The sequence below is a fragment of the Pezoporus flaviventris genome, unplaced genomic scaffold, assembly GCF_033815535.1.
Source record: "Pezoporus flaviventris isolate CSIRO_AGI_PZ_B2104156 unplaced genomic scaffold, CSIRO_AGI_Pfla_v1 ptg000017l, whole genome shotgun sequence".
NCBI lineage: Eukaryota > Metazoa > Chordata > Aves > Psittaciformes > Psittacidae > Pezoporus > Pezoporus flaviventris.
The window spans coordinates 746366-771104 of NW_026892565.1; the positions used below are offsets into that span (position 1 = coordinate 746366).

At 54.8% G+C, this 24739-nt stretch overlaps 1 protein-coding gene, 1 long non-coding RNA gene and 1 other non-coding gene across 3 annotated transcripts; all 3 read left to right on the forward strand.

Moving 5' to 3' along the window:
• Nucleotides 1-1605: 1605 nt before the first annotated feature.
• BLACAT1 (BLACAT1 overlapping LEMD1 locus) lies at nucleotides 1606-10999 on the forward strand. Its single transcript, XM_061454955.1, has 3 exons — nucleotides 1606-1750; nucleotides 10207-10412; nucleotides 10635-10999. The coding sequence occupies exons 1-2, from the start codon at nucleotides 1671-1673 to the stop codon at nucleotides 10349-10351; spliced, it is 225 nt and encodes a 74-aa protein (XP_061310939.1). The 5' UTR covers nucleotides 1606-1670; the 3' UTR covers nucleotides 10352-10412; nucleotides 10635-10999.
• Nucleotides 11000-14491: 3492 nt separating this feature from the next.
• TRNAW-CCA (transfer RNA tryptophan (anticodon CCA)) lies at nucleotides 14492-14563 on the forward strand. Its single transcript has one exon. It is a non-coding gene; the product is annotated as a tRNA-Trp (tRNA).
• Nucleotides 14564-16592: 2029 nt separating this feature from the next.
• LOC133270098 (uncharacterized) lies at nucleotides 16593-23345 on the forward strand. The gene is made up of 4 exons (XR_009743669.1): nucleotides 16593-17452; nucleotides 18022-18091; nucleotides 22432-22524; nucleotides 23239-23345. It is a non-coding gene; the product is annotated as an uncharacterized LOC133270098 (long non-coding RNA).
• Nucleotides 23346-24739: the final 1394 nt, after the last annotated feature.

Consider the following 24739-nt stretch of genomic DNA (forward strand, 5'->3'; position numbering starts at 1 on the left):
AGTTGTCAAGACAGCTTGAAAATGGATCATTGCCCAACTGACTTCAACTGCTCCCCAAGTTCTAACAGAATGTTTGAGAGCGAAGCGAGAGTTGGGTCCTGCACTCCCTGCCCTGGGGCATGAGCTGGAGAGGGAATGGGGAGAGGGGACTGCAGGTGATCCCCTAAAAGAAAGGCTGATAGGGATGCAACTGCTATGGATTTCTGTGGAAAACAATATCCTTTAGGTGTGCCCAGCTCGGTCGGTCTCTGTTCTTGAGTATCCGTCCATCTGTCCGTCCATCTGTCCACCCACCCTTCCCACTCATAAGGTACGTGTTATTTCTCTCCACCTTGCAGCGGGGATGGAGGCAGCCCTGGAGAGGCTTTTCCCACTCCTGAGACATGGGCAGGGAGCTGGGGAAGGGAGGGATGAGCCCTGGGAAAGGTGAAGCAGTGCTCAGAGCCATTGGCTTCCTTTGGTGCTGTGATTTTGGGTGCTCTCACTTTGGGTACCATCATGCAGGTACCCCCAGAGGCGATGCCCTCTCCTGCCTCTCCGGTCCTGCTGGGAGCTGCTGGGAGCAGGGTTCCTGCAAGCCAGAGAATGAGATTTCAAAAGGCACTCAAGTGCTTTTGGGTACCTGGGGTGGTTGCACCGGGCTGTCCGAGCATCCCGGTGCCCCCAGGACTGGTAAGACCAAGGTCTGCTATTGGTGCCTTTACTTGGGATTCTCCTGGGGATCCCGGTGGGAGCGTGGTCTCAGTGCTGTGATTTTGGGCAGCCTGGCAGGAATAAAGGCTTGGGGGGGGGGGCATTGTGAAACAGTCCCCAGGCTCCCACCCCCCTTCCCCACCAAAGAGCCCCCCACCTTCCCCAAGGCGGGACAGAGCGCACGGGGGAGGCTTTGAGCGTTGATCCAAGACAGAGCGGATTTGGGCTCCCTGTCAAATGTTCTCATTGTCTGACCCTTGTCCAGATGCCAGCAAAACCCTTTGGGAATTTCCCCCTCCACCCAGCGCACCGGCTTTAATTACAGAAGAGGAATGCGAGTGCAGAGCCCTGCTCCTCCCGCCTCTACGCTCCGGTGCCCGCACATAGACCCCGAGGTCTGGGATGGAGAAGGGATGAAGAGGGGCCATAGGGAAGGACAGCAGCAGAGATGGGCACTGGGTGCCCCTGCCTGGTGTGGGCAGGATGCTTCCCAAACCAAGGGTGACAAGAGGGGGCTTGTTCCCCCCTGTCCCATGCTGGCAGCAGTACCCGAGCAGCAGGACATGAGTAATATCCATCCCACTGGGGGAGTTAGATCAAAGGCAGTGAAGTAGATACAAGAGGTTTCTGCTTCACAGACCAGAGGCTGCAGTTCAATAGTGCCTTTGTTACCAGCTCTCCGGAGCTGGGGATGGAGAAATACCTGACCCCCCGCTCCCTCCCTCCCTCCAGCCCCTCGGTGCAAAACCATTTCAAGTATGCAACACACAGCGAGGCTCCGCAGAGCCATGGGGATGGCAGCAGGAGCCTGGGATCCACAAACGGGACCCCCCGTAGCCACGCGGGGCTTGGAGGTGATGGGATGAGGGGCACCTGCATCACTGCACATCCCTGCGCATCCCCGAGCATCCCTGCACATCCCTGAGCATCCCTGCACATCCCTGTGTGCTGGGGTTTGCTGGCAGGGCCAGGAGAGGATGGTGCAGGTGATGCCATCCCAAGTCCAGTGCCGGGTATCCTGGTGTCTTCCCATGGAGAGGATGCTACGCTGCCAAAGGTGAGCTCAGCCATGCTCTGGGCTGTCCTCGGGTCCCTGTGGTGCGGGGCTGGGGTTTTGGGATGGGGACGTGTCCCTGTGCTCTGATGCGGGCACTGGAGCTGTCCTGTGATGGGTGCAATCTCCTTGGGAAGGTCTTGGGTGCCAAAGCAGAGCCACAAAGCAGAGAGGGCCATACCCAAAGAGTTACTAAGTTCAGATCTACCCCTCGATGTGCAATGAAAGTGTCCTTAGTGTACCCCTGGGGACCAAGGGGTTGGGTTGGTGCCGGAGCTGGGGGGCAGACCCATAGGTGGGGGTCCTGCGTGCACACAGCACCCCAGGATATTTGCTGGAGGCGCTCCCCAGAGTACCCAAGGATGCAACACCAAGGCCAGATGATGCTCGTGCCACGGGGCTGCACGTGGGTGCATCCTCCTGCGGCTGCTGCAGGGTGCAGGGGCCGGGCCGGGAGCGTGGTTGCGTCAGAAAGTGGCTTTTTTCCCTTTCCCATTCACGTATGGGAGTTAAAAGAGGTAAAACCTTGGGAAACACCAGTTCAGAGCTACCCGTGTGCTTCGGAAGCTCGGTTTGTCGGTCGAAGTCATGTTCACTGCTATTCTGAACGGCAGCGGGCAAATTCCTTCCTCCCTCCAAAGCCGGCTGCTGCATAGCTTCAGAAACGTTGAATTTCCCAAGGATTCGTGCTAGGGCAACAAGAAAGGGAGTTTCCTACCCTCAGTGGCGGAGCTGACCTCATCAGCTCCTGGCAATCAGCAGTCACTGCTGCGGAATGAGTGAGTCCTGGCAGGGAAAAGGATGGAGGCAGAGGCTGGTGCTTTCCCAGGGACAGCCTGGGCAGTTCTGGTGCCCCCGGGCACAGGGAGGTGGAGAGGCTGCTGCTAAGGGTAAGGGCTGTGTCCGGCTCCTGGGGGAGCTGCTGGAGGTGTTTTCCCCATGGACATCGCCTTGTCCTGGGATGCATCTTCCGGGGGTACGGAGATGGGAGCGCCCCATGGAACACATCACCTTGCGTGCGTCTGTGCTGCTCCATTGGCAGCCAGGGTGACTGCGTTGTAGCTCAGGGGTTTACTGGGATACTTAAAAGCAGCACAAAAGGTGTGATGGGGAATGCACGGACAGACGAGGTGTAGCTGTGGCCAGGACACTGCAGAGGGAGGCTAAACCATTTCCCTGCCTGCTCCTTGGCCATGCTGCCAGTGATCCAGGCTATGGCACGTTGTCTTTTAAGCAGGGAGGGAGGACCACATAGACGGAAGGGCTGCTTTCCCTCCCACCTCCTTTACCCCTTTCTTCCTTTTCTTTCCCCAAAGACTGCTGGCTTATCCTGGGTAAGCCCTCTGCTGTGGTCTATGGCTTTTTATTCCTATGTGATTGCTTTGCCTAACTCATGTAGGGCAAAAAGCCATGGGCTACACAGAGGAGGGACTGCACCTTCCAGGCACCTCCGCACCCGCCCGGACTCCTGATCCCTTTTTAATCACTCATATTTATTTGGTAACAAGAGAAAGGGGGCATTGAAGCCTTGCAGAGCACAGGGACAGACAAAGGGGGACGGGGATGGGGGGGGCTCGGCCTTTCAGGCGCCGTCGTCCCCATTCAGAGCTGCTTTTCTTTGGCAGTGAGAGCTTTTCTCACACGGTTCAAAGCGTCCCCACCTGCAGCCCCATGGAACAAAAGCATCAGGCAGAGACCAAGGGCATGGCCAAGGGCACTGAAACGCCTGCAGGTGACAGCAGGAGCCCTTCCTGCTGTCGGTGGGTGTCCTGGGGGCTGAGAACAGCCCAGCACCTCCAGCCCCATCTCCCCACCGATCGTGACCCTTCCAGGGGTGCTGCAGACCGGGCAGGATCCATCCCTGCGGTGACCATGAGGCCACAGCCAGCCCATGGACCACGGATATGTGGCCGGGAGCATTGGGAAGGACAGGTTTAATCAGAGAGCAGGACGAGTAGTGCACTTGTTAAACACAGATCAATGTCTGTGAGCACAGCAGCCTGGAGAGCAGGGTGGATGGGGTGGGAAGAGACCCCATCACCACAGACCCCACCACCACTGACCCCATCACCACTGACCCCATCATTGCTGATCTCATCACTGCTGATCTCATCACTGCAGACCTCATCACTGCAGACCTCATCACTGCAGACCTCATCACCATAGACCCTATCACTGCAGATCCCATCACTGCAGAGCCCATCACCGCTGATCCCATCACTGCAGACCCCATCACCAGACCCCATCACTGCAGACCCCATCACTGCAGATCCCATCACTGCAGACCCCATCACTGCAGATCCCATCACTGCAGATCTCATCACTGCAGACCCCATCACCACAGCCTCTGCTGCCTCTGTCAGCACCTGCGCACTGGTGGGGGTTCCAAACCACCTTTGCCAAGCAGGAAGGAGCGATTTCTCTTTTCTCTTTCCCTGTCCTCTCCCCTCCTGCACCGTGGGTCACCTGGTGTCAGGCTTCCACGCTTATTTCACCAGCCTGGAATGCACCTTTAAAAGGAGCAGTGATTGAAAGAGCTCGGAGCTGAGGCTCAGCTGCAATCCCATGACTCAGGGAGGTGTGGAAGGAAGAGAATCGTGAAATCCCCTGAGTTCCAACAATGAAAGCAGGAGAGCTGGCAAGGCTGGGGCCCAGAAAGCAGCAAAACCAAGCAGCATTCGTCAAAGCGAAAGGATGGAGCCAACCTCCCCGGCCTGGTTTAATTATTTCTTAATGAGGATTTGCTCATTCAGAAAATTCACCCCTGACAATGGCTGCCCAGAGCCATTGACGCTGGTGGACACGCATGGCTTGGTCCTGCTGCTCCCATCCCAGCATGGGGATCCTGGTGTGAGGGTGCCATTAACCCCCAAGTCAGGGAGAACAGGGCAAATCAACCAGAAATACCCAGGTTTGCCATTTTGTGCAACCCAAAACGTTTCACTGGGGAAGCAATGAGCAAACCCCTCTCTGGGGGGTCAGTGGCTGCAATAAAACCCCAGGCCAGCCTCAAGCCCCCTAGCAAGGTTCTGGCAAACACTGGGGGAAGAGCTATTGGGGATCCTGGTGCAGGGGTTCAGAACCCATCTCCGGTGGTGGCTGCCCATGGTGAAGAGAGCACGGAGGGATGCAAACACTCATCAGTATTTTGGTGGCTGTTGGGCAGATACCAACTGATGAGAGCAGTGCTATGGGCAGCCTGTCTGCACTGTGCTGGCCAGATGCTCCACCCGAGACTTGCTCTCACTGCCTTGTACACCATTGATTCTCCTTTTAGCAAGGCAGGCATTAAGCAGGGAAGAGATGGAGCAACCACGACTGGGTTTCCATGGGGTTGTGGCTGGAGCAGCCAGGATGGGATGAACTGAATGGGTCCATGGGATGGGGTGGCTGTGCTCAGGAGCCAGGGGACCCAACCTCTTTCTCACCATTCCTTGCTGAGCTCCAGCTCCCCCCACGAGGGTTTGATTTGTGGTGTTCAGTGTTTGACCCCAGGGCGGGCTGGAAGCCCTTCATGGGACAAGTGTTCTGATGGGAGCCATGCAAAAGGCATTGGCAGGGACCCCTGGAAAAGGTCCATGGCCAAGAGGAGGTGTTGCCAGCACCAGGTGAGCTCTCGGCTTGTCTGGCATCCACCTCCCAGCAGCAGCTCCAGCACCTTTCAATTAGCACAGGCTCTACCTGCGGCTGCGATTACTGGGCAAAGCAGAACCCCTTGGTTGCTGTGCTTGCACAGCATTCGGGGCATTAACTAAAGCAGGAGATGAGGCTGGCGTTCCCAAAGCATCTTCGAGAACTTGGGTACACCACCGATCATTGAAATGCAGTGATTGAAATCCCATCCCGGGTCCAGAGGAGTGAGCTTGAGGAAGAGCCACTGCAAAGGTGGCTCCTGGCCAGCTGCACCCAAAGGCACCCGCAAAGGAAGGTGCTGGAGCAGATGGACCCCTCCAGCAGTCCCTGGGCCTTCCTGAAATCCCAGGAGCGCAGTGGGACAAGCTGCTAATTACAGATAACTGCTGTGCATGAGTGAGGCATCCACCGTATCCCAGATGGGGATGGATCCACCATGCCGGTGGATGAGGCACAGGCTTGTCCTGCGCTGCCTTGCAGGAAGGCAAAGCGCAGCCGCATGCCCCGACACAGAGTCCCCATCCCGTATCCGCGTCCCGGGCATCCCTCGTGGCAACAGGAATGTGAGAACCAGGAGGCTTGTGCACAGCTCCCACATAGTGCTGGGGAGAGCAGGGCTCTCATCCCACTGGGATCACTGCCTGCTGCTAACCCGCGTGGGGATCGGGATGGGATTTGCCTCTGTGCGCTGGAAGAGGAGCAGGAGCAGCGCTGGGTCACCCAGCCCCATGGATGCTGATCCCAGGAGATAAGTGCCAATTATTAATAGTTTAATTACAGCCAGATGATAATGAACTGGAAAGCTGGGGCCTTAATCAAAGCTGTGACAGCACCAAGTCCTAATGGGACACAGTGGGACTCCCAGCACCTCGCTAGCAGCACCGGGTTACCCTATAGAGGGAATGCTGCTCAGTGGGAGCCTGGGGAGATCTGAAATCACAGGATGCCCGGAGGGCACAAGAAACCACAGTGCACCCCACACCCCCAGCAGGCAGAGCCATCCACGTGTGGGGCTGCGCTTTGCATGAGCAGCTTCCCCAGGCTTTGATCCATGACATTATCCCGGGTATTTACCCCCCCTTTGCACCAGAGGGTTCAGTTATTCGAGCGCTGATCCCGCACCGAACTCGGACAACCTCCGGCGGGACAAAAAGGAGACAAATGTGGGATTGGATGGGAATGCTTTATCCAGCTCTGCTCCGGGCAGGGAATGCCGCCTGCGCCGGTTGTGCCATGGAGCACCTTCCCCCTCCCTCCTGCTTGGAAATGGGTTCTTTAGGAAGCGGGGAGGCCACCGGTGCTGAGTCAGCCCAGGGCTAATGAACACCCGGGCTGCCCATTGGAAATTTATTGCACCTATTAATTACAACCATTAACTGCAGCCAGTGAAATCTCTCTAATGAGGACCCTGGCGACTCTGCCTTCCTCGGGCAAATGAATGGGGGGGGGGGAAGAACCAATGGGCTCAGCAGACTTTACAGGAGCCGTGTTTTAATTAGCGCTGCTGCTCTGCAAACACGCCAGGCAGCATCTTCGCCCTTCATTATCTCCCCTTAAAGGGATGCTGCTGCTTTGCAGGTTAGTTTTAGCCCGGCCCCGTCGTTGTTGGGTTTCTAATGCGGCGCTGCTCATTATAGGAAGTGCTTTGAAGGCGGTTTTCTCGTAGGGCTGGTTGTAAGCAGCGAGATGGCCAAGGTTTGTGGGGGGAAAGGGGGGGGGGGATAAAGGAAATAGATTCTGAAAGCTTGGCTGAGCACCAGCGAAACTGGCATTAAACTGAAACACAGCCCCAGGGCTGCACCCACTCTCCTGCAGGACGGCTTTAACCTGCCCGAGGGGAGGCTGAGATGGGCTCTGAGGCAGAAGCTCTTCCCTGTGAGGGTGCTGAGGCGCTGGCACAGGGTGCCCAGAGAAGCTGTGGCTGCCCCATCCCTGGCAGTGTTCAAGGCCGGGCTGGACACAGGGCTTGGAGCAAGCTGCTCCAGTGGAAGGGGTCCCTGCCCGTGGCAGGGGTTGGAGCTGGAGGAGCTTTAAGGTCGCTGCATCCAAAGCCAGGTTGTGATTCGATGCTATATTATGGGAAAAGGTTCCATGAGCTCTGGGCTTCTCCAAGGGTGTCTCCTAAGTGGATCTTAGAGAACCAGGCTGGTGATCCCCAGACCCTCCTGAGCATCCTGGCTGCAGAGGTGGACGATGCTGACTTGCTATCACGAAAGGCAATTGAGATGAATTTCTGGGAATGTTTCTACATTTCACTACGAATTCTTTATCCCATTCGGTTCCCTGTAAACCATGGGAGCAATTTCCATTGCAAATGAGCTCATTTCCCAGGAAAACAAACCCCAGCGTGGCAAAAGGCAGCTTTGAAATGTGGGGTTTAAAATGCAAAACTTCATGTGGGTTTTCTTCCAACCAAGTAGCTAAAAGTGGATTCAATGCCCTTGCTCAGCAATGGAAACACTGGGGCAGGGGAAGAGAAGCAGCCAAGCACCCCTTCCCCACTTACATCCACTGCCTGTATCCCTGCCTGCACCTCTGCCTACATCCTTGCCTGTATCCCTGCCCACATCCCTGCCTGCACCTCCCTGCTGACACTGCCCTGTCTCAGCCTCCTGCCTGCCCAGGGAAATGGGTAATTGCTGGCTTAAGGAATAGACTGTGTCCAGCTGGTTCAGAAAGACATTTCTTAGGGCTGAGGGAGAAGTGCCATTGCTAAAGCGAGCGTGCTGATTCCAGACAGCTCCCAATTCATCACTGTGACAGTGACAAACATGGCCCGGGGTGATGCACTTCACTAAAGGGAATTCTCCAGCTTCATGTCCTTATTGCTCCTCGTGTTTGCACTGGAGTTTCAGCCAATTTGATCTCCCCTGCATAGAAAGGGCAGCACCGGGCTGTGGAGCAGGCCCAGCCCTTGCAAATCAGCGCTGCCCAAGCCAGTTCATTCCTATTGTGAATCAGTCCTTGCCCCTTTTTCTACCTTTTCAAGAAGGGGAGCGCCGGGCTCAGCTCGGCTGCCTCTGCTCTCCAGGGCTCATTCATCATTGTCTGCTGCCTGAATGGGAGGCAGAGGCGCAGCCTGAAAAGCCTCCGTGCTGCAAGCTCCTCTAAATATATCAATAGCTCCTAATGGAAACCGGGGTCCCAGCCCCACCTCCCAGGCTCTCACGGGGGGCTTTGTGCAAGGGGGAGTGGCTAGGATGGCCACAGGGGTATAGGGGGGACTGGTCCCCATGGGGACCTGGGGGGTCTGGTGCAGATGTGTTTGCCTGGTTCATATGAAGGGTGTCAAGTACTGGGTGAGAGCCCTGCATAGGCAAGGAAAGCATTTGCCCAGCCCGGTTTTGGCAGTGCTGGGTCAGACCTGGTTGTGCCAGACCAGGGTGCCAGCTCCCACAGGTTTCAATGCTTCTCCCTTCCCGTCATCCCTTCCCCAGCTGAAGCTGTGCAAAGCCAAGAGGATGCAGGGCTCGCAGGTGAGTGGCTCCCATCCCAATGCGCTGCCCCACACCCAGCCATTCCCTCCAACGTCCCATTCCCAGCCTGGTAACACAAAGCAGCAGCAGCAGCAGCACAAAGGGAGACCTGCGTGTGCTCAGGAGACATTCAGGATGGGAGGCACATGAAAGGGCTTGTGGTCACTGTGGGTGAGCTCCGAAGCAGCCTGGTTCAATGTGGGTGCTATAGACAGGTACACAGATGGCTGGGGATGGGGGGCAGCAGCAGGAGTGGGTTGAATGGGATGCTTTGTGCTGCAGCTGGGCCCTTGGAAAGGGGAAAAGAGGAAAGGCAGGGATGTGGGATCACCCCCTTCATCATGGGGAGAGTGTGGAGCGATGGGGGCCCATAGACCCCACTTGCTTTGGCTTCTTTCCCCCATGTTTAATGTTCTCCTGGTTGGCCCTGCTGTGCTGTGGGCTGCAGGCAGCGGGCTTGGGGCTCCCAGCAGTGCCTGGCTGGTGATGGAGGTCACCCTCTGCTCACCACTGCCAATGTCCATGAGCCTCGGGAGGTGGCAGTGCCTCATACACTGAGGCTGCCACTTGGTCCCCAGGCAGCATCACCCCCATTGCACAGAGGGGTAAACTGAGGCTACGAGATGTTCCCTGTTCACGGGGAGCAGATGCTGAGTCCAGGCATTGCAGGGAGCTGTGAATGCTGTGGTCCCTCTGCACGGCTGGGGGCTGGCACGGTCCTGGTGCTACGGATGTGACTCGCTGGGCATCGAGCACCAAAATCAGAGCCGGTCACCAGCAAACTGTGCAGGAGCTAAGAACGGAGCCGGGAGAGGATGAAGGGTTCATTCAGACACCATTTCTGCACACGTTTGATATTTATTTCTATGTAAACCCAGCCTTTCACTTACATCATCACACTGCAGCTGTGGGGCCAGGACGTGGGCTGTGCTTTGGGGCACCAGCACACACAAAGGGAGTGAACCGCGCTCTCAGCTCTGCCTCTTTGTGCCATAACCGCCGGTGCCAGGGGCTCCCAGGGGCCTCCCCCCCAGCCCTCAAACATGCACCAGGCCCTGCAAGCTGTCCCCACGTCTGTCCCGATTGTTCAGTGCTGAGGAGAGTGGGGTTGACCTCCTTGTCCTTCAGCGGGTGGGGAATTGGGAGTGAGCGGCTGTGGGGCTGGATAATGGGATGTGCACCCATGCAGGGTGATGCTCTGTGATGGGGGGGGGGAGGCTGGTCCACACCCTCCACCTTCCCTGTGCATGGAATCACAGAACCAACCAGGCTGGAACAGACCCTGAAGATCAAGTCGAACATTGCCATCACCCAGGAGCTGCCCTGACTCCTCTCCCTGTCCCCATCCAGGTTTCCCTGGGGTGCTCCCAACCCTCTCCTCCTGCTCCGGGTGATGCCCCAGTTCACCTTCGCTTGCTTCTGCGGGCTCCATGGTTTCTGCAAGATGAAGAGGAAGAAAGAAGAGCCCAGCGCGGAGCAGGAGACCGCAGTGTGAGGAGCAGGCTCCTGCGTGCATCCCCCTGAGCTGTGCCTTGGGACCCATCCCCTTCCCCTTGGTACGCTGCGGGGGGGGGTGTGGGATTTGCTGCCTCCTTTCTTCTCCCCTCTGAGCATCACCCTCTGCCTGCACTGCATGGAGGGGTCACAGGGGCTGGGGGCTCGGGGATGGTGCTGGGCAGGGGAAGGGGAGCCCGGGGCTGAGCAATGGCTCTGCGGGTGTTGATCTGCTCCAACGCATTTATCCTGCGGCTTCTCTCATTTCCCCTCCCTCTTCCTAGATTCTTGTGGGGCCAAAAGCATGGGAATGACCTTGCAAGAGGCAGAAGCGGATGCTGTGGACGTTATCCTTGTGCTGCGCCCTCAGCACCTGAGCAGGCAGTGATGGAGGGACCCTGAGTACCAGCAGGGCAGAGACTCCCTCCTGAGCAACCGAGCCTGCCCTTGCTCCAGCAAGTCCCAACACACAGACATGGAGGGGTTTCCAAAGCCGGGGCCAGACCTTGTCCTTCCTGGGGCCCTGTTGCTGCAGAGCCTGGCCCTGCCTGGTGAGGAGCGGCTGAATATCAGAACCAAGCTGGTTTGGGGTTGGTTTGTGCTATGAAGCAAGTGCCTGGCACTCCAGGAAGCCGCTCTCCATGTCCTGCCCTGCTCAGGTTTTCCCTGTGTCCCAGATATTCCTGTCATGTAAACCTGAGACAGGCACCGCTCACCCACCCCCGTTCCGTGTGCGTGGAACGCATCCCATGTGCACACTCAAGCACAGTTATTTTCCCACCTCCCGGATGGATGTAGCTCTCCAAGCAGCAATATGTTTTCCACCATGGCTCCGAGCAAAATGCTTTGCTCCTGGGTTGACCTCTATTGTGTTCATAAACGGCTTGCGGTGCTTTTTGATTCCCCCATCATAATGACTTGACCTCTGGATTGACGGCTGAGGCTCCTTTCATCTCCACATTGTTTCCCACCAGCCTCCAGCCTTTTCTGTAGCAAACCTGCCTGGAGCCGAGCCCCATTCCGCTCACTTCCATGGCTCCACAGTGGGCAGATGGGGTTTTTCCTCTTTCCAGTGGCAGCATTCAAACAGGGCAGCGTCTGCTCCTGAAGGCTGGGATGTGACAGCTCTTGTCACAGTGCAAACACTCTGTCTTCTTCTCTCTCCCCACATTCACAGTCCCCTGGCTTGAAGGTCCCTTCAATCCAAAAGCCACTCTGTGCTTCTATGATCCTATGGAATAACCCAGGCTATCCCGATGCAGGCACTGCAGCAGGATGGGCAGCTTCCACCAAACACCCCGCAAGCATCAGCTTGGGTTTGAGTGCTGTGTCTGCACAGGCAGGGCTATTTCTGCATCCCAGGTGGTTCCCGAGAGAAGAGAACAAGACAAAGCCTCCTTCCTCCCTCCCGCGGGCAGGATGCTCTTCCAGCTGCTCCATGTTCCCGCGCTGACTCCCTGCATGGAGAAGTATCTCAGGCAGCCTCATAATGCCTTCAGCCCATGGCTGGGCTCTATCCTCCCTGTGCATCTGCTTCCCCACAGCTCAGAACACAACCGCTGCCCCAGAACACCAGCTTTGTCAGGCTGTTGGTACTCAGAGGACAAAGAACAGGCAGCTTCAGGCAGCTCCAGGTGGGCACGGGCATCTCAATGGTGATTAGGAAAGATGCTGACCTGGTTCTGATCCTGGTTTTGCACATCAGCACAGCCTGCGGGACTCGGGGTTTGCAGCCCCAGGGCTGTCCTTGGCGAGGACCTTGGGATTTATCTGTAGGCCAAAAGGAAGGTGGTGAAACACAAACTGTAGTGCTCTAATGTAGCTTTAGCTTTGCACTGTAACGCGTGGTGACCAATGGGGAACACACGAGCCTAAGGATGGATGAATCACTGCTCTGGAGTTACTGCAAGTGTAAAGATCCGGATCAGGCTGGAGTTTGTTTTATGGCAGCAGAAGTCCAGGGAGAATGAGATGTCTACAGAGGTATCAGCTCTGCAGGAGCAGGCCTGGACTGGACCCCAGCGCTCAGATTGCTCCTAAGTGTGGCTCAGCCCCATCCCTATGCAAAAGCCCCATCCCTATGCAAAAGCGCATCAACCACAAGCACAAGCAGGCGGGGACAGGCTGAGGGAGCCAGGACCCAACAGAGCCCTGCTTCAACTCAAAGGGTTTGCTCTGGGGCTTTGCTCCATCCACTAAATCTGCCTAATTCCCCCCATAATAAACCCTCATTGAGCCCTGCTGAAGCTTGCAGCACCAAGCAGAGGGGAAGCACAGAACCATCCCTGCAGCATCTCCTTGGTGCTGCCGAACGAGGAGCAAAGCATTAAACCTCTTTTTATTGTCCTTTCCTTTCATCCTTCTGTCTGGATTTCATCACGGAGGGACCTACCCAGACGTGTTCCTCAGGAGTCTCCCAGCCCCAGTAGCCATAGAAACCAGCTATTTTTAGCCTGTTTTCATGATGCCAGTAAATGACTTTCCTCTACTTTGGGCAGAGAGAAGACCCCGTCAGGCTCCTATGGTAAATGAGCATCTCCAGCAAGGCGGGCGTCCTCTCCCATGCACAGACACTGAATGTGACAGCTGTAAATAAGCACCTCTATCTACGCACAGGGTGTTGATTCCTCCAGCATTTCCCATGCCAGAGCAGGTATCCATAAGGATTTTTAGAGCATGGATTTTACAGACGTTTGGAGATCAGGTTTTATTAGGTAAATGACGAGCTTCCTCCTTTCCTTCTTCAAGAGAACCCCTAATCCAATTACCCATGGTTGGCAACGGGGTCAATGAGGGTAAGAGCAATACTAGGGGCATAACTCAGCCCCACAGCAATGCTTTTACTCTGGGGTAGCTGCAAAACTCGCAGCCAAAGGTGGAAAAGCTCATTTGCCTGGGGAACTATTCGGTACACACTGATGAGCAAGCCGGGTAACGCAGCAAGAGGGGAACCGGGGCAGAGCAGCATTGCCCTGGAGTGCTCTCTCAAGCCATCGTCTTCCGGGATGTTCCCCTTCCCAAAGCCCATGGGGACATTTCTGCTGCCCTCCTCGGGGGTATCAATGCCGGGGCTGCAGGAGCATCCCTGTACCCTCTGGGACCAGCAATCCAGCAGAGGTGATGGAGACCGTGTCCTTTGGTGCCTGCCGGGTACCCTGGAGCCGTAAACACCCTGATCCGATGGCTTCTGCCGGCACGGGCCTCGTTTACAAGGTTGTCCTATAAATTATAGATGCAAATCACGGCTGCGGTTTGCACCCAGAGACTCGCCTATTGATCTGTCTGCTGCTGGCTGCGGTTGGGGCCACGGCAGCCCGGCGCATGGCAGCAGCGGGCTGTAGGGGGTCACTTGTGCATCTGTGCATCTGCACTCGGACCAAGCACGGTGGTTCCCTGTCCGAGCACGCAGGGAAGCAGCTATGGAGCTGTTGCAATAAACCGGCTCGATGATGCCCCTCAGAGACATGGACTTGGTTTCTTGTGTGCTGCTTGCGGTCCTGAGCCGGGGTGGGAGCAGGATGGGAGGGAGGCGGGACTGGGGACGCTGTGGCCGGAGACGGGCAGGTCCCATCACTTCCCAAGCCTGTGTGTTCCCACCGAGCCCTGCTGCAGGGTCACCCCAGAGCGGGTGCCGAGCAGGAGCTGCAGCACAGCCCAGTGAGGGGTACGGGAGCGGCGCCAGGTCCCGCGGCTACAAACAAAGGCGGCTTCCACGGAGGCAGCCGGAATTGTGCGCACATCAACAGAGCCGCACCGGCACAGGCAGCACAAAGCACCTGAGCCCTTCCCACCGGGCCCTGGCCCCAGCTCAGCGCACGGAACGCGGCTGCCGCTCCCGGGGCCTGGCCCTTTAAATCCGGGCAGAGCAGAGCGGGCGGGCGGGGGAGGTCCCACCCCCGGGGCGGGGGGGGGGGGCGGGTGAGCCCCTCCCAGCACTATGGTACAGCCCACAGGGGCGTGGCTGACCGGGGGGGCGTGACTGCCCAGGGGGGCGTGGCTGCCCCAGGGGGCGGGTTCAAAGCGGGGCCCGGTTCGCTCCGCCGGACCGGAACCGGGACCGGGACCGGGCAGCCCCGTCAGTGCGCGCATGCGCGGAGCGCTCCGCCGGCTCTTGTGGGCACACGGAAGCTGCGGCTGCCGAGACCTCGTGGCGCAACGGTAGCGCGTCTGACTCCAGATCAGAAGGCTGCGTGTTCGAATCACGTCGGGGTCACCGCTCCCTTCGGGGTTCCCTTTTTCGTGGCGTGCGGGTACAGAGAGCCGGGGCTGGCCGCGGGGAGCTGCGGGGATGGGGTGGGCTCTCCTCGGCTGTTAATTCTTGCTGTGGGTGACATGCGATGCCTCAGTGGTCCCCCCGGGTGCTGCAAACGAAGGGGCTTGTGGACCTGGGGCACGGTCGTGCTTCACCCCACATAAACGAAGCAGCTTCTCACCTAATCGGAGGTGTCCCTGCCCGTGGCACGGGTTGGAACTGGATCAGCTTTAAGGTCCCTTCCAGCACAAACCATTCCATGGTTCTGGAAGGTTTGGAAGTGCCAAATCGCAGGATTTGGGTTCCCTCCGTGCCTCCCTGCACCAGCAACCCTCAATGGGCTGATCATAGACAGCTGTGACCTCAAAGCGCTGGGGAATAGGGTGGTGGTTGGTCCTGGGTATGCTGGCGAGCCGTGTGGTGGGAGCGATGGCATCAGCCGGGATCCCAGTGATGTAAGTAATGCTTTAGGAATGTTCTTGTCTTCAGGCACTTGTGCAGGCTCAGAGGGAACTTTGGCAACAAGGCTGGGGAGGATGAACCTCATGGAGCCACCAGGAGCTGGAGCTTGTGCTGACGCTCATCTCCTGTGGTGCTGTGGGAAGTAAGTGGTGCCTTTCTTCTTGCTAAGCTATTACTTGGAATGAAGCACAACACACAGCGCTCCACACAGAGCTCTTCTCCTGCCTTTATAGCAGCAGAAGCAGCTCTAGCTTTGACTCAGGCGTGCACTTAAAGCTATTTTGGAAGGAAGGATGAGGCCAAGTCTAACCTGGGGGATGGAGAAAGCTGTGCTCAACTCCAGCTGCTTTAACCTGTTCAGCAGCTGATGGGCTGTGTACACCTGAGCTCCTGCTGTCCTGATCTCTTTCCATTAAATGCCTTTTGTCTTGACTAGCTTCTCTTTTGAACCTCATTGCTTCTTAACAGCACGTAGGAATGATGCCTTGAGCTTCTGCTGCCACAAAGATTGCCTTTGTGTTTGAAAATAGGCTAAAAGAAAGAGGAATTGAATCCCTGCCCTGCTTTCACTGCTCCAACTCTAATTAAGGCTGGGAAAAAACAACCTCCTATCTGGAAGCAGAGATCCTGAGCACTGAGCTCCATGGCATGGGCAGTACCAAAGCCAGTTGTAAGGTGACAGCAGGATGTGTCCAAACCTCCCTCTGGAAGCCTGAATAAATACTTCCCATGTGTTTGCTATGTGGTGTGCAGTTGGGTTGGCGTTTAATTGTGCTGTGGGGAGGGATGGGGTGGCTTAATGCAAGTGACTGGAGCCCTTGGAAGGATAACACTGGAACCTGAGCATCTTCTCTAATCTCGGTCTGCTGCTGTTAAACAGTTGAACCATTATTATCATCATTAGCATTATTATGATTTAAAAGAAGCCCTCCAAGGTGCTGTTCTCTTCCCTGGCAGGCTCTGGCAAAGCCCCATTAGTCACTTCTCTCTGATGATGCATCAACTTGGGCTTGTCCCAGCAATGCTTGCTGCTGTCTTTCTAATTCTGCTCCCATAAAAGGTGAGAATTGGGTTTTTCTTGGATAAACTTCTTTAAATAATAGATCTCATTTTTCTATTTCAGCTCCTGGGACACTTCCAACTTTTTCTCTTCCAGAAGGGTTTTTCTACATCAAAGTGAAATTCCTTTCCAGTTGACTTCACCACTGAAGTTACATCAGAGTAGCTGCTAACACCCAACACTGGGTAAGGCTCAACTATTGTGTTAGAGAACACCAGGGGGGAAGTCAAAGGTTCTCTTATGTGATCTTTGTTCCTTTACTCTCGGTGAACATGGACTCCTCTTTCCAAACCCCCTTTCGCCTGTAGATGTTTGTCTATCGCTATAGATGTTTATCTATAGCAATGGGTTTTGTGGGCTGTGAGATGGGTACCTGTCACTTGCCACACAGGAATAGAAAGGCTACGGGAATGTCGCTGAGGTCACCTCATTTTATCCTTCCCCCATTGCTTTAGTGCAGAGAGGGAAGAGCATTGCTCCAGCAACCAACCCAGAGAGACATTAAAGAGCAGATCTGAAGCCTCCGTCCTGTTGAGGGGAGAAAGGGGGAGCAGCTCGAGGCAGTTTTGCCCTTTAGAACAAACAGCTCTGATCTCTGGTGTTGATTTCTTCCCCCTCATGGGGCTGGCAAATGTGATAATCAAAATCAGGTCACCAGAGACCAAGGCATGGAGGAGCAGCTGCTGCGTGCGGCCGTGCACGGGGTTTCTGTGCTAGCAATGATTCATTTGGTCTGGGTCATATGCATGGAAATGTGCTGCAGGAGCATCACTGGAACCCACCATTGTGTTCCTGGAGCCCTGACAATGCTGCTCCTTGATCTGTGGGCTTGACGTGGCTTTTCCCTTCTCGCTATGGCAAACAAACACGGGCAATCTACCTTTTCAGGCGGGCAGCATTACTTCACTGTGCTCCGTCTGTGTGTGTGCTGCTCTCAGACTGGCAGAGCAATACCTTCAGCACGGAAAGCATCGACTAAGTGAAGGCTACAGCAGGGAGTTGTATGGGAAGCAAGCAAAACCCTGCTGCAGCAGCACTGTGGCTGAACAGATAAAGGCAGAATGGAGAGGGTGAAGTGGGGGGACCGTTGTGGGGGTCACCTAACCTGAAGAATCAGAGCTGAAAGGGGTTTGTACTCGAGTAGGATGTTGGGGTTTAATCTCCAAAGGCCTTTTGGGGAGTTCCTTCCACTCAAAAGCTGCTTTGCCCCCACCTTCTCTTTCTTGTGATGTCCTTTGAAGTTCCCTTCAAAGATGAAGCCAAACTTCCCGTTTCTGCTGGAGCCTGTAATGAGGATCCAGCTTTGTCTCAGCAATTACTCGAACGGGGTGAGTTTTGTTGCTGCTTTAAAAGGGAGAAGTTTCAGACTCCTGAAGGGTTTGGGCACGTTGTGAACCCCCCTGAGCCACCAGCTGTGCATGGGGCTAATCTGAGCGTGCAGCAGCTGTCATCACAAAGGCAGAGCTGGTTCAAGCACAGCTGCTTTGTGCAGGGATTGGGAATGAGTTAAAGGAAAAGGTGCTTTGCTGCTTGGGCTGCGTTGAGCTGTGGGGCTGGATCCGTGGCTGTTCGCTGGGGTTTGGTGGGTGACCCCAACACGAGTGGGATCTTCAGGCTCCAGTGTGGCTGCTCACCGCTGGCTTTGTCTGCAGCCCCTCTGTGATCCTGCAGCCCTGCTCTGTAGGCGCCTGCCTGGATGCTGCTTGGTTGATGGCGAACCAGCACCCTGACAAAGCACGTCTGTGGCCACCGAGTGCTCCAGTGGCTGCGCGAGGAGCTCTGTGTCACTGATAAACTGTAGCCGTATCACGAATCCCATCCTGCAGCCTGGTGTAGGAGTTTCGGGTGAATTCACTCGTGTTTTAAGGAATGTTTTTTTCCCTTTCTCCTCACTCAGAGCTCCAGGAGTAACCTTTGGAACAAAAGACTTCAAAGTGACAGCAGCCGGAGCCTCTGGCGATAGTGAAGTAATCTGCTAACGCATGAATATTTGATGTCTCTACAGCTAACTGAAGGAAATTGAGTTGATATCAACTGATGTGCTTTGTATGAGCTCCTGACAAATGCAGCAATTACCTCTAATCAGTTAATTACAGCATCCTTCTGTGACCTGCCTTCCAGTTGCTTGAGCTCTCTTTTGGAAGGGGAGTGAGAAGCTGTTCCACTCAGAGCTCTTCTCTGGCTGCTTCAGTGAGGAAGTGCTTCCTTGTTATGCTATCAGAAAACACATTGCCCTTTAATGCCACAGTGAAAGTCATTGGTGTGCCCTCAGTCCATCTGGCTCCTCTCTTTTGTTGCCTTCACAACTGCAAATGCCTGAGCATCAAATGAAGCTTCTGTTGCCTGATTCAGGTTAATCAAGAGAATAGCAAGGAGGAAATGGAAGTATCTGTACTTGTTCCACATTCATTTTGTCATCTTTGCAGCCGGCTATCCCTAGTGAAGTGAACTCGTGGGGCTTCCAGCACTGTTCCTGTCTCTGCATTCTGCCTTTCTAGCAATGACTATTAAAGGCAGCCAGGTTAATTTGTGGCAACAGAACTTGTACTCCATCTCTTAAGCTGATGTAGTAGCTTTCAGTGCATTCATGAGGATGACTGTGAAATAGTAGCTAACAAATGAAAATCGGTGCCACTTCATGATGGGCCATCTCTCATCAGGGTTTTAAATAGAAAATTAGATAAAGGATTGATAAAGAATAGAGGACACATCAGATGACTGAGTGATAAAGCACTAACTAGAGGATTGCTTTACTCCCCACTTCCGGAATGTGAATTGTATGAGGCTGTCGGTTCCATACCTTTAAATCAGCTTCGCATTGTTCCTGTGTGTGTGGACCCCTCACAGGGGAAGTGTCTTGGTTAAATGTCTGAATAACGAGGACCTGGGCTGCGTCCTGTGGCATTGAGGCCTTTGGTTTCATTCCCTGCCCACAGCCTGCACTAATGGCTCTGTCCTGAAACATTAACAGGTAGCAGGGACACTGCCGGGGATGAGCTGCTGAGGGACCAGCTGGCAGCAGAGCCCACGGCACTCCCAAGGCTTTCCGTAGGATAACGGTACCATGACATTAACTTACTGCAGGCACCTCCCTGCACTCCTCTGGGGACAAAACCCCTCCAAGGCACAACCCTCAGACTGCTGCCCCATCCAAAGGAGGCCATGAGTTATGGCATCTCATTTGACTTGCTAATACGGCAGTACGGAAGCACTGACCTTGGTCTCTTGGTCTTGAGCTTAGAAATCTTCCATCTTATCTGTGTTTATCTAACATGCACTTCAGTGTGCTGCCCAGTCAACCCTGAGCAAAGGAGCTTGCTCATTCCAGAGGAATTCTGGCAGGGTTCCCTCAAGGCATTCCACTTCCTTCTCAGCATGGCTCTAGCCTGGAGGTGGGGACCATAAAGGAGGTGGGGACCGTAAAGGAGGTGGTGCTCTCTTTTGAAGAGAATGATTTGGGAGAACTTTTTGATGTAGTTGTGGGATAAATTCCACTTAACATCTAAAATTCAGCCAGGGATCATCTCGAAACAGGCAATTCCGAGCGGATCTTTTAGCCCAAGCACTTACCTGTGTGATGTGCAATGTAAGCTGTTGAAAAGTCTAGCATTTAGTCTTCAGCCCTGGAAATGGGCCTTGTTGCACGATGCTATATCTTTGCAGGGTATGGCCATCAGCCTCTTTGGCACAAGATTCCTGCCTCTTGGTGGCACCCAGCACAAAGGGACTCCAGTGTTGAGTGAGGCCTTGGAGCTTGTACCAGGGATGTTGATTATAAAACTCTTTTCCTCACATGCAGATGTTTGAGCTGCTGTGATTAGATGATGTATCCAGAGGCAAATTACTGTTTATTGTGCATTACTCACTGACCTATGCACTACATGAGTTTAAAGTGGTATTTCTTTTTCCAGCAGGATGAGAAAATGATGGACAAGAGCACAGTGATCTGACAATAGCAACTGGTGTTCCAGAGGGATCCATGTTAGCAGAGTAGACTGCAGGTAAGCAGCCTTTATTTTAACCTCATCTCTTGGGGATTTTAAGTACTTCCCAAAGGAGATGTGGACTCGGGGTTTTCCAGATACCTGCAGAAGAGCGATCGCTCTGGGTACCAGCAGAGGAGCCCCTTGACCTGGCTGCTGTTCTGCACTGCCTTTCCTCTTGCTGCCTGAGCTGTCTCACTTCTCTTTGCCTCCAGCTCCTTACCCTGCTTTGTGAAGTTCCCTTGCGGGTGTGGGTAGGATTAATGACAAGCTGACCTCCCTCAGCTGAGCACCGACCCCGGTGCCTCGGGTGCAGGAGGGCTCCCAGCACCATCCTGGTGTCCCTGAGGAGCTGCCTCCTGTGCCCTAATTTTATGCACTGGAGCCTTCTCCACAGAGTCCTGTCAGCAGGGATCTGTGCTTGGCAGAAACAGCTGTGGGAGAGTAATGGCAGCAAAATGGGTGCTAAATAGGGAGTAGAAGAAGTGCTGGAGCAGTGAGGTCACTTAGAATCGACTTCCCTCTGTTCCCAGAGACAGCCCAGGATGGGCAGCAGCTGGGCTGGAGATGGCTGGAGAGTGGAAGCTACAGAAGACAAGACATGGGTGAGACATCCTCTTCCTTCTGCACCTGCCTTGTTCTTCCTAGGGATGGTTTTGCTGCGTCAGGATCTACTCATCACTTGGCTCTTCTGGCCTTTAGCTCCATCCAACCACGCTTAAGATCTTGCAGGTGCAGAAGCAATTTTGCAGCCAATCTATAAGGACTGAAGGGAATGTATAAAGAAGGTGGCCAGAGGTGCCTGCAGGCTGTCACGGTCCAGCCAAGCTGGAAATGAATTGCTGTGGATGGACACATGGAGGGGTTCTGATGGCTTGTCACAGAGGACTAGAAGCCAAGAACAGATCTTAATCCAGGGAGAATTGGGCAAAAGGCCGTTGTGAACAGATTAATGTTTGCCCATGAACTTAGCTTTGGGGATCAGCAAAACAAAGGTGAAAATGCTGAGGAATGGACCCGTTTCACTGCGGCAGCCTGTGAAACAAAGCATCTGACTTGTGAAACGGTTCACTTTCAAAGTGGTCCTTGTAAAGCACGGGATGCTCCAACACCCCACCCCAAAGGGAAGAACCCCGGGGTCTGCTGTTCAAGGGAACGGTTTCGGACAGGCCAAGAGTTAATTGAGCACAATCTCATTATTGCTTACATAGAAAACCCACAAAGCTGCGCTGAGGTGTTTTACCCAACGCCCCTTTCAAACCCTTTCTCCCCACAGGCTGCCCTTGGCTCTTATCCCTGCCTGCCTCAGGAATGATCAACCCTCGCCTCCTTTGAAGACCAGAGAACAAAACTGCGCCATTCCAGGTCCCTGCTCCTGCATCAGCTCCTCCTCAGGGCTGGACACAGTCTGTGGAGAGCCCAGAGCACTGTGGGCCCTGCACCGGAATGTGTTCACTCCTGCTGGATGGGTCGGGAGGAGGATGCGATCTTCCATGGTAACAGACCCTCTGTGAGCACTGAAGTGATGCAGCCTGGGGTACCCGCAGACCTCTGCCTTGTCTCCATGCTGTGGTAACCCTGCACGGCCCTGAGCTGTTCCCAGCCCTGCTGTGTCGTGCATGAACCCTCTTCCTGGGAACAAACAGCTCTTTGTGTATAACCATGGACTTGTGTTTTGCTGCTCTAGAAGCCTGCGAAGCCAGATGCATCCATCCCCTCCCTGCCACACAGCCCAAGGCTCTTCATGCTGCTGCTGCCGTTCTGCTCGCTGTAGCTGATTGAGTGTTACTGTGCATGAGGGGGGCTTGCCTTTTGGTTGGGTTTTCGTATTCCCCAGCAACCGTCTCTTCAAAGTGCCCCTGTGTCCTGAGCTGACGTCTCTCTGTGCCTGGCAAGTGGGCAGACACAGCTGGTGCACTTCTCCCCCTGGGTTAAACGCTGCCCCAGAGCTCCCGAAGCTCTTGGTTCCTGTCTGCACGCATTACGGTCTCTGTCTGTGCTGTAACCAGCTCAGGGCCCTGCAGGAGGGAGAATTAATGAATTAACTACTTAATGAACTGTCAGATTGCCGCATCTCTGCGAGGGATGACAGGGGAGAGGCCCGAGGGCTGGCTCTGGTTCCCCTGCATTGCTCTCTTCCATCACCAGCAGTGCCAGGGATGCTGTGTGCTTGGCCCCCTCTTGGAACAGAAATGCATGGGCAGGTCTTGGTCCTCTTGCAGGGTTTTCCTCCCTTTATCTACCTGATCCTGATCTCTTCTAAAGGAAAAGCCTTTTACTTAAAAGCTTGTGTGCTTTTTAATCCTTTCTCCCTATTTTCTTAGCTCCTGGTCTGCTCAGTGCAATTCCACGTGCCTTTCCCATGCACTTGGCTGAGTGCTCATTGGATCGAGTTGGCTCAACCTGAAGGGATGCAGGTAAGGAGGGAAATGAATTCCCAGAATCACACAGAGCGGTTGGGACTGGAAGGGATGTCTGTGGAGCATCCAGTCCAACCCCCTGCTAAAGCAGGTTCAATGTCTCCAGAGCATCCCCCCATCCCTGGGCAGCCTGTTCCAGTGCTCTGCCACCCTTAAAGAAGCTCTTCCCCATACTCGGATGGAACTTGCTGTGTTTCAGTCTGTGCTCCTTGGCCCTGACCCTGCTGCTGGAAGATGTTTATTCCCCACGTTTGGCTTGTGGCATTTGCAGGAATTCCTGCACCTCTCCTGCTGTTCCCATGGAAACAGATGTGGAATTGCAGGAAGCTGCTCCAGGTTTCCAGCACTATTACGTTATTCTTTGTGCCATCTTTGTAATTTCCAAGCAGGTTGGAAAAGTTCTTCCTTTAGAGCACAAATCCGTGTCCCTCAACCTTCCTTCTCTTCCAAGGTATTCCGGTCCTGTGCAATTCCCATTGCTCAAACAGCATCTGCTGAGCGAAGCCAGCGCTGCCTTTGTTTGGGTCTCTATAGGGCTCTGCACAAGCTCCCTCCTTCCCAGTTGCTTTCCAGCCTGTCAGGTCTGACTCATGCACTGCTCGGGCAGTGGCTGGGGCTCCATGGCCGAGCTGCTGTCCCTGTCTCACTGCTGTTGTCCCATTTAAACTGGCCCTTTTCGCCTTCATCTTCCATTTCTCCTGTCTCCTGCAGGTGTTGACGTGGTGCAGACTGCTCCTCGTGGGAAGGTGAAGCTGCCTGTGCTGAGCTAAGAAGTGATGCAGGGGGGTTTGGAGGTACCTTGGTTGGTTTTCAATGGGTGAATTAAACACTTATGAAAATGAAAGGGTATTTAATAAGTTATTAACATCCAATGTGTAGGACTGTGAGGATGAGGGGTATCGAGGCTTCTGCTTCCTCTTTACCCATAAAGGTCACCCAAGTACCAGACAGTGTTGAAGCTGGTCCAGTGTGAGGTGTCCCTGCCCATGGCAGGGGGTTGGAACTGCATGAGCTGTAAGGTCCTTTCCAACCCAAACCATTCCATGGTGCCCATCACGGGAGCTCCTTGGTTTGATGTGGGGATGGAGAGGAGCTGCCAACCCTGTCCTGCAGCCGCCCGTTTCCTTCCCCAGGAACCCTACCCCTGCAGCCAGGAGGTTTGAGAACCTCCTGTGCTTTACCCTGGTTGTAAGCAGGGAGCTCATTGGAAGCCTTTGTTCAGGTCTGTGACCACTGTGGTAAATAACAACAGCTTCCCAATGCCAAGTGTCTGCTAACGCCCCGGTGCTCACAGCCCCCTGTTGGAATCCAGCTTGATGGGGTCTTTTCGAAGCTCTTAAGTGAATGCCTTTGTAATGAACATCTTCGGGTTGGATTGCCCCCCTGCTTGAGGTTTTTATTTAAATGCAAATTGAATCCTCCCACTGGAAAGCTAACAGAGATTTAAATAGCAGCCAGGGGATGAGAATGTGCTTTATGGGGAGTCATTTGATTCCACTTCTTGTTGATTTCCTCATCTTTCTTCCTTTACGGCCAGAGCTGCTTTCAAATAGTTCCCTATCTCGACTATGAGCCATGGGGAGGGGTCAACCCAGTCTGCATCAGTACAGGGCTGAGCTTGGGGTCAGCACCGAGGGGCTCTTTGTCAGGGCTCAACCTGGAAACTCCTCTGAGCACCTCTGGAGCCTGTCCCTGGCTCAGGGAAGGGGACCAGGACGTGGAAATGGGAGTCTGGAAGATGCAGGTTCAGGGGCTGTTGGGCTCTCAAGCCCTCGATGCTGCTGCGTGGGTACCAGCCGTGCCCCGAGCTGGGGGGTCTGGGCCGGTGGGAAGAGCTGAGCACAACGCTGAAAGGAGCAGGGATCCCCGAGGGTGTTGAGGACTCCCAGAGCTCAGGCACTTCCTGAAGGACTGGGGATGTCTGCTGGGCTCCACTGCAAGCGCGTCTCTGGGGAGGTGCTGTGAAGCTCGGTGGACGCTGCGTTGAGAGGATCGTTCTCGTTTGGCTGTGGCTTAGAAGTGTTTTGTTCTGCAAAGTTACTCTGCAGCGCTTCGAGGGGCAGCAGGGCAGGGCAGGGGAAGCCTGGGATGACTCTTAGGCTGGGAGCGGGGATCCAAAGGGTCCTACATCCGTGCAGCGTGGGGTCCCCCAGCTCCCAGCCACCACTGGGACAGACCCAGGGCTGCTCTTGGAGGCAGCTCCTGCTGTTCT

What these genes read in the sequence shown, in the direction of transcription:
- BLACAT1 (XM_061454955.1), top strand. Translation starts at nt 1,671, where the DNA reads ATGGTGCAGGTGATGCCATCCCAAGTCCAGTGCCGGGTATCCTGGTGT. An exon ending in AGGATGCTACGCTGCCAAAG is followed by an intron (nt 1,751 to 10,206) that starts GTGAGCTCAGCC and finishes GTCCCCATCCAG; the next exon opens with GTTTCCCTGGGGTGCTCCCA.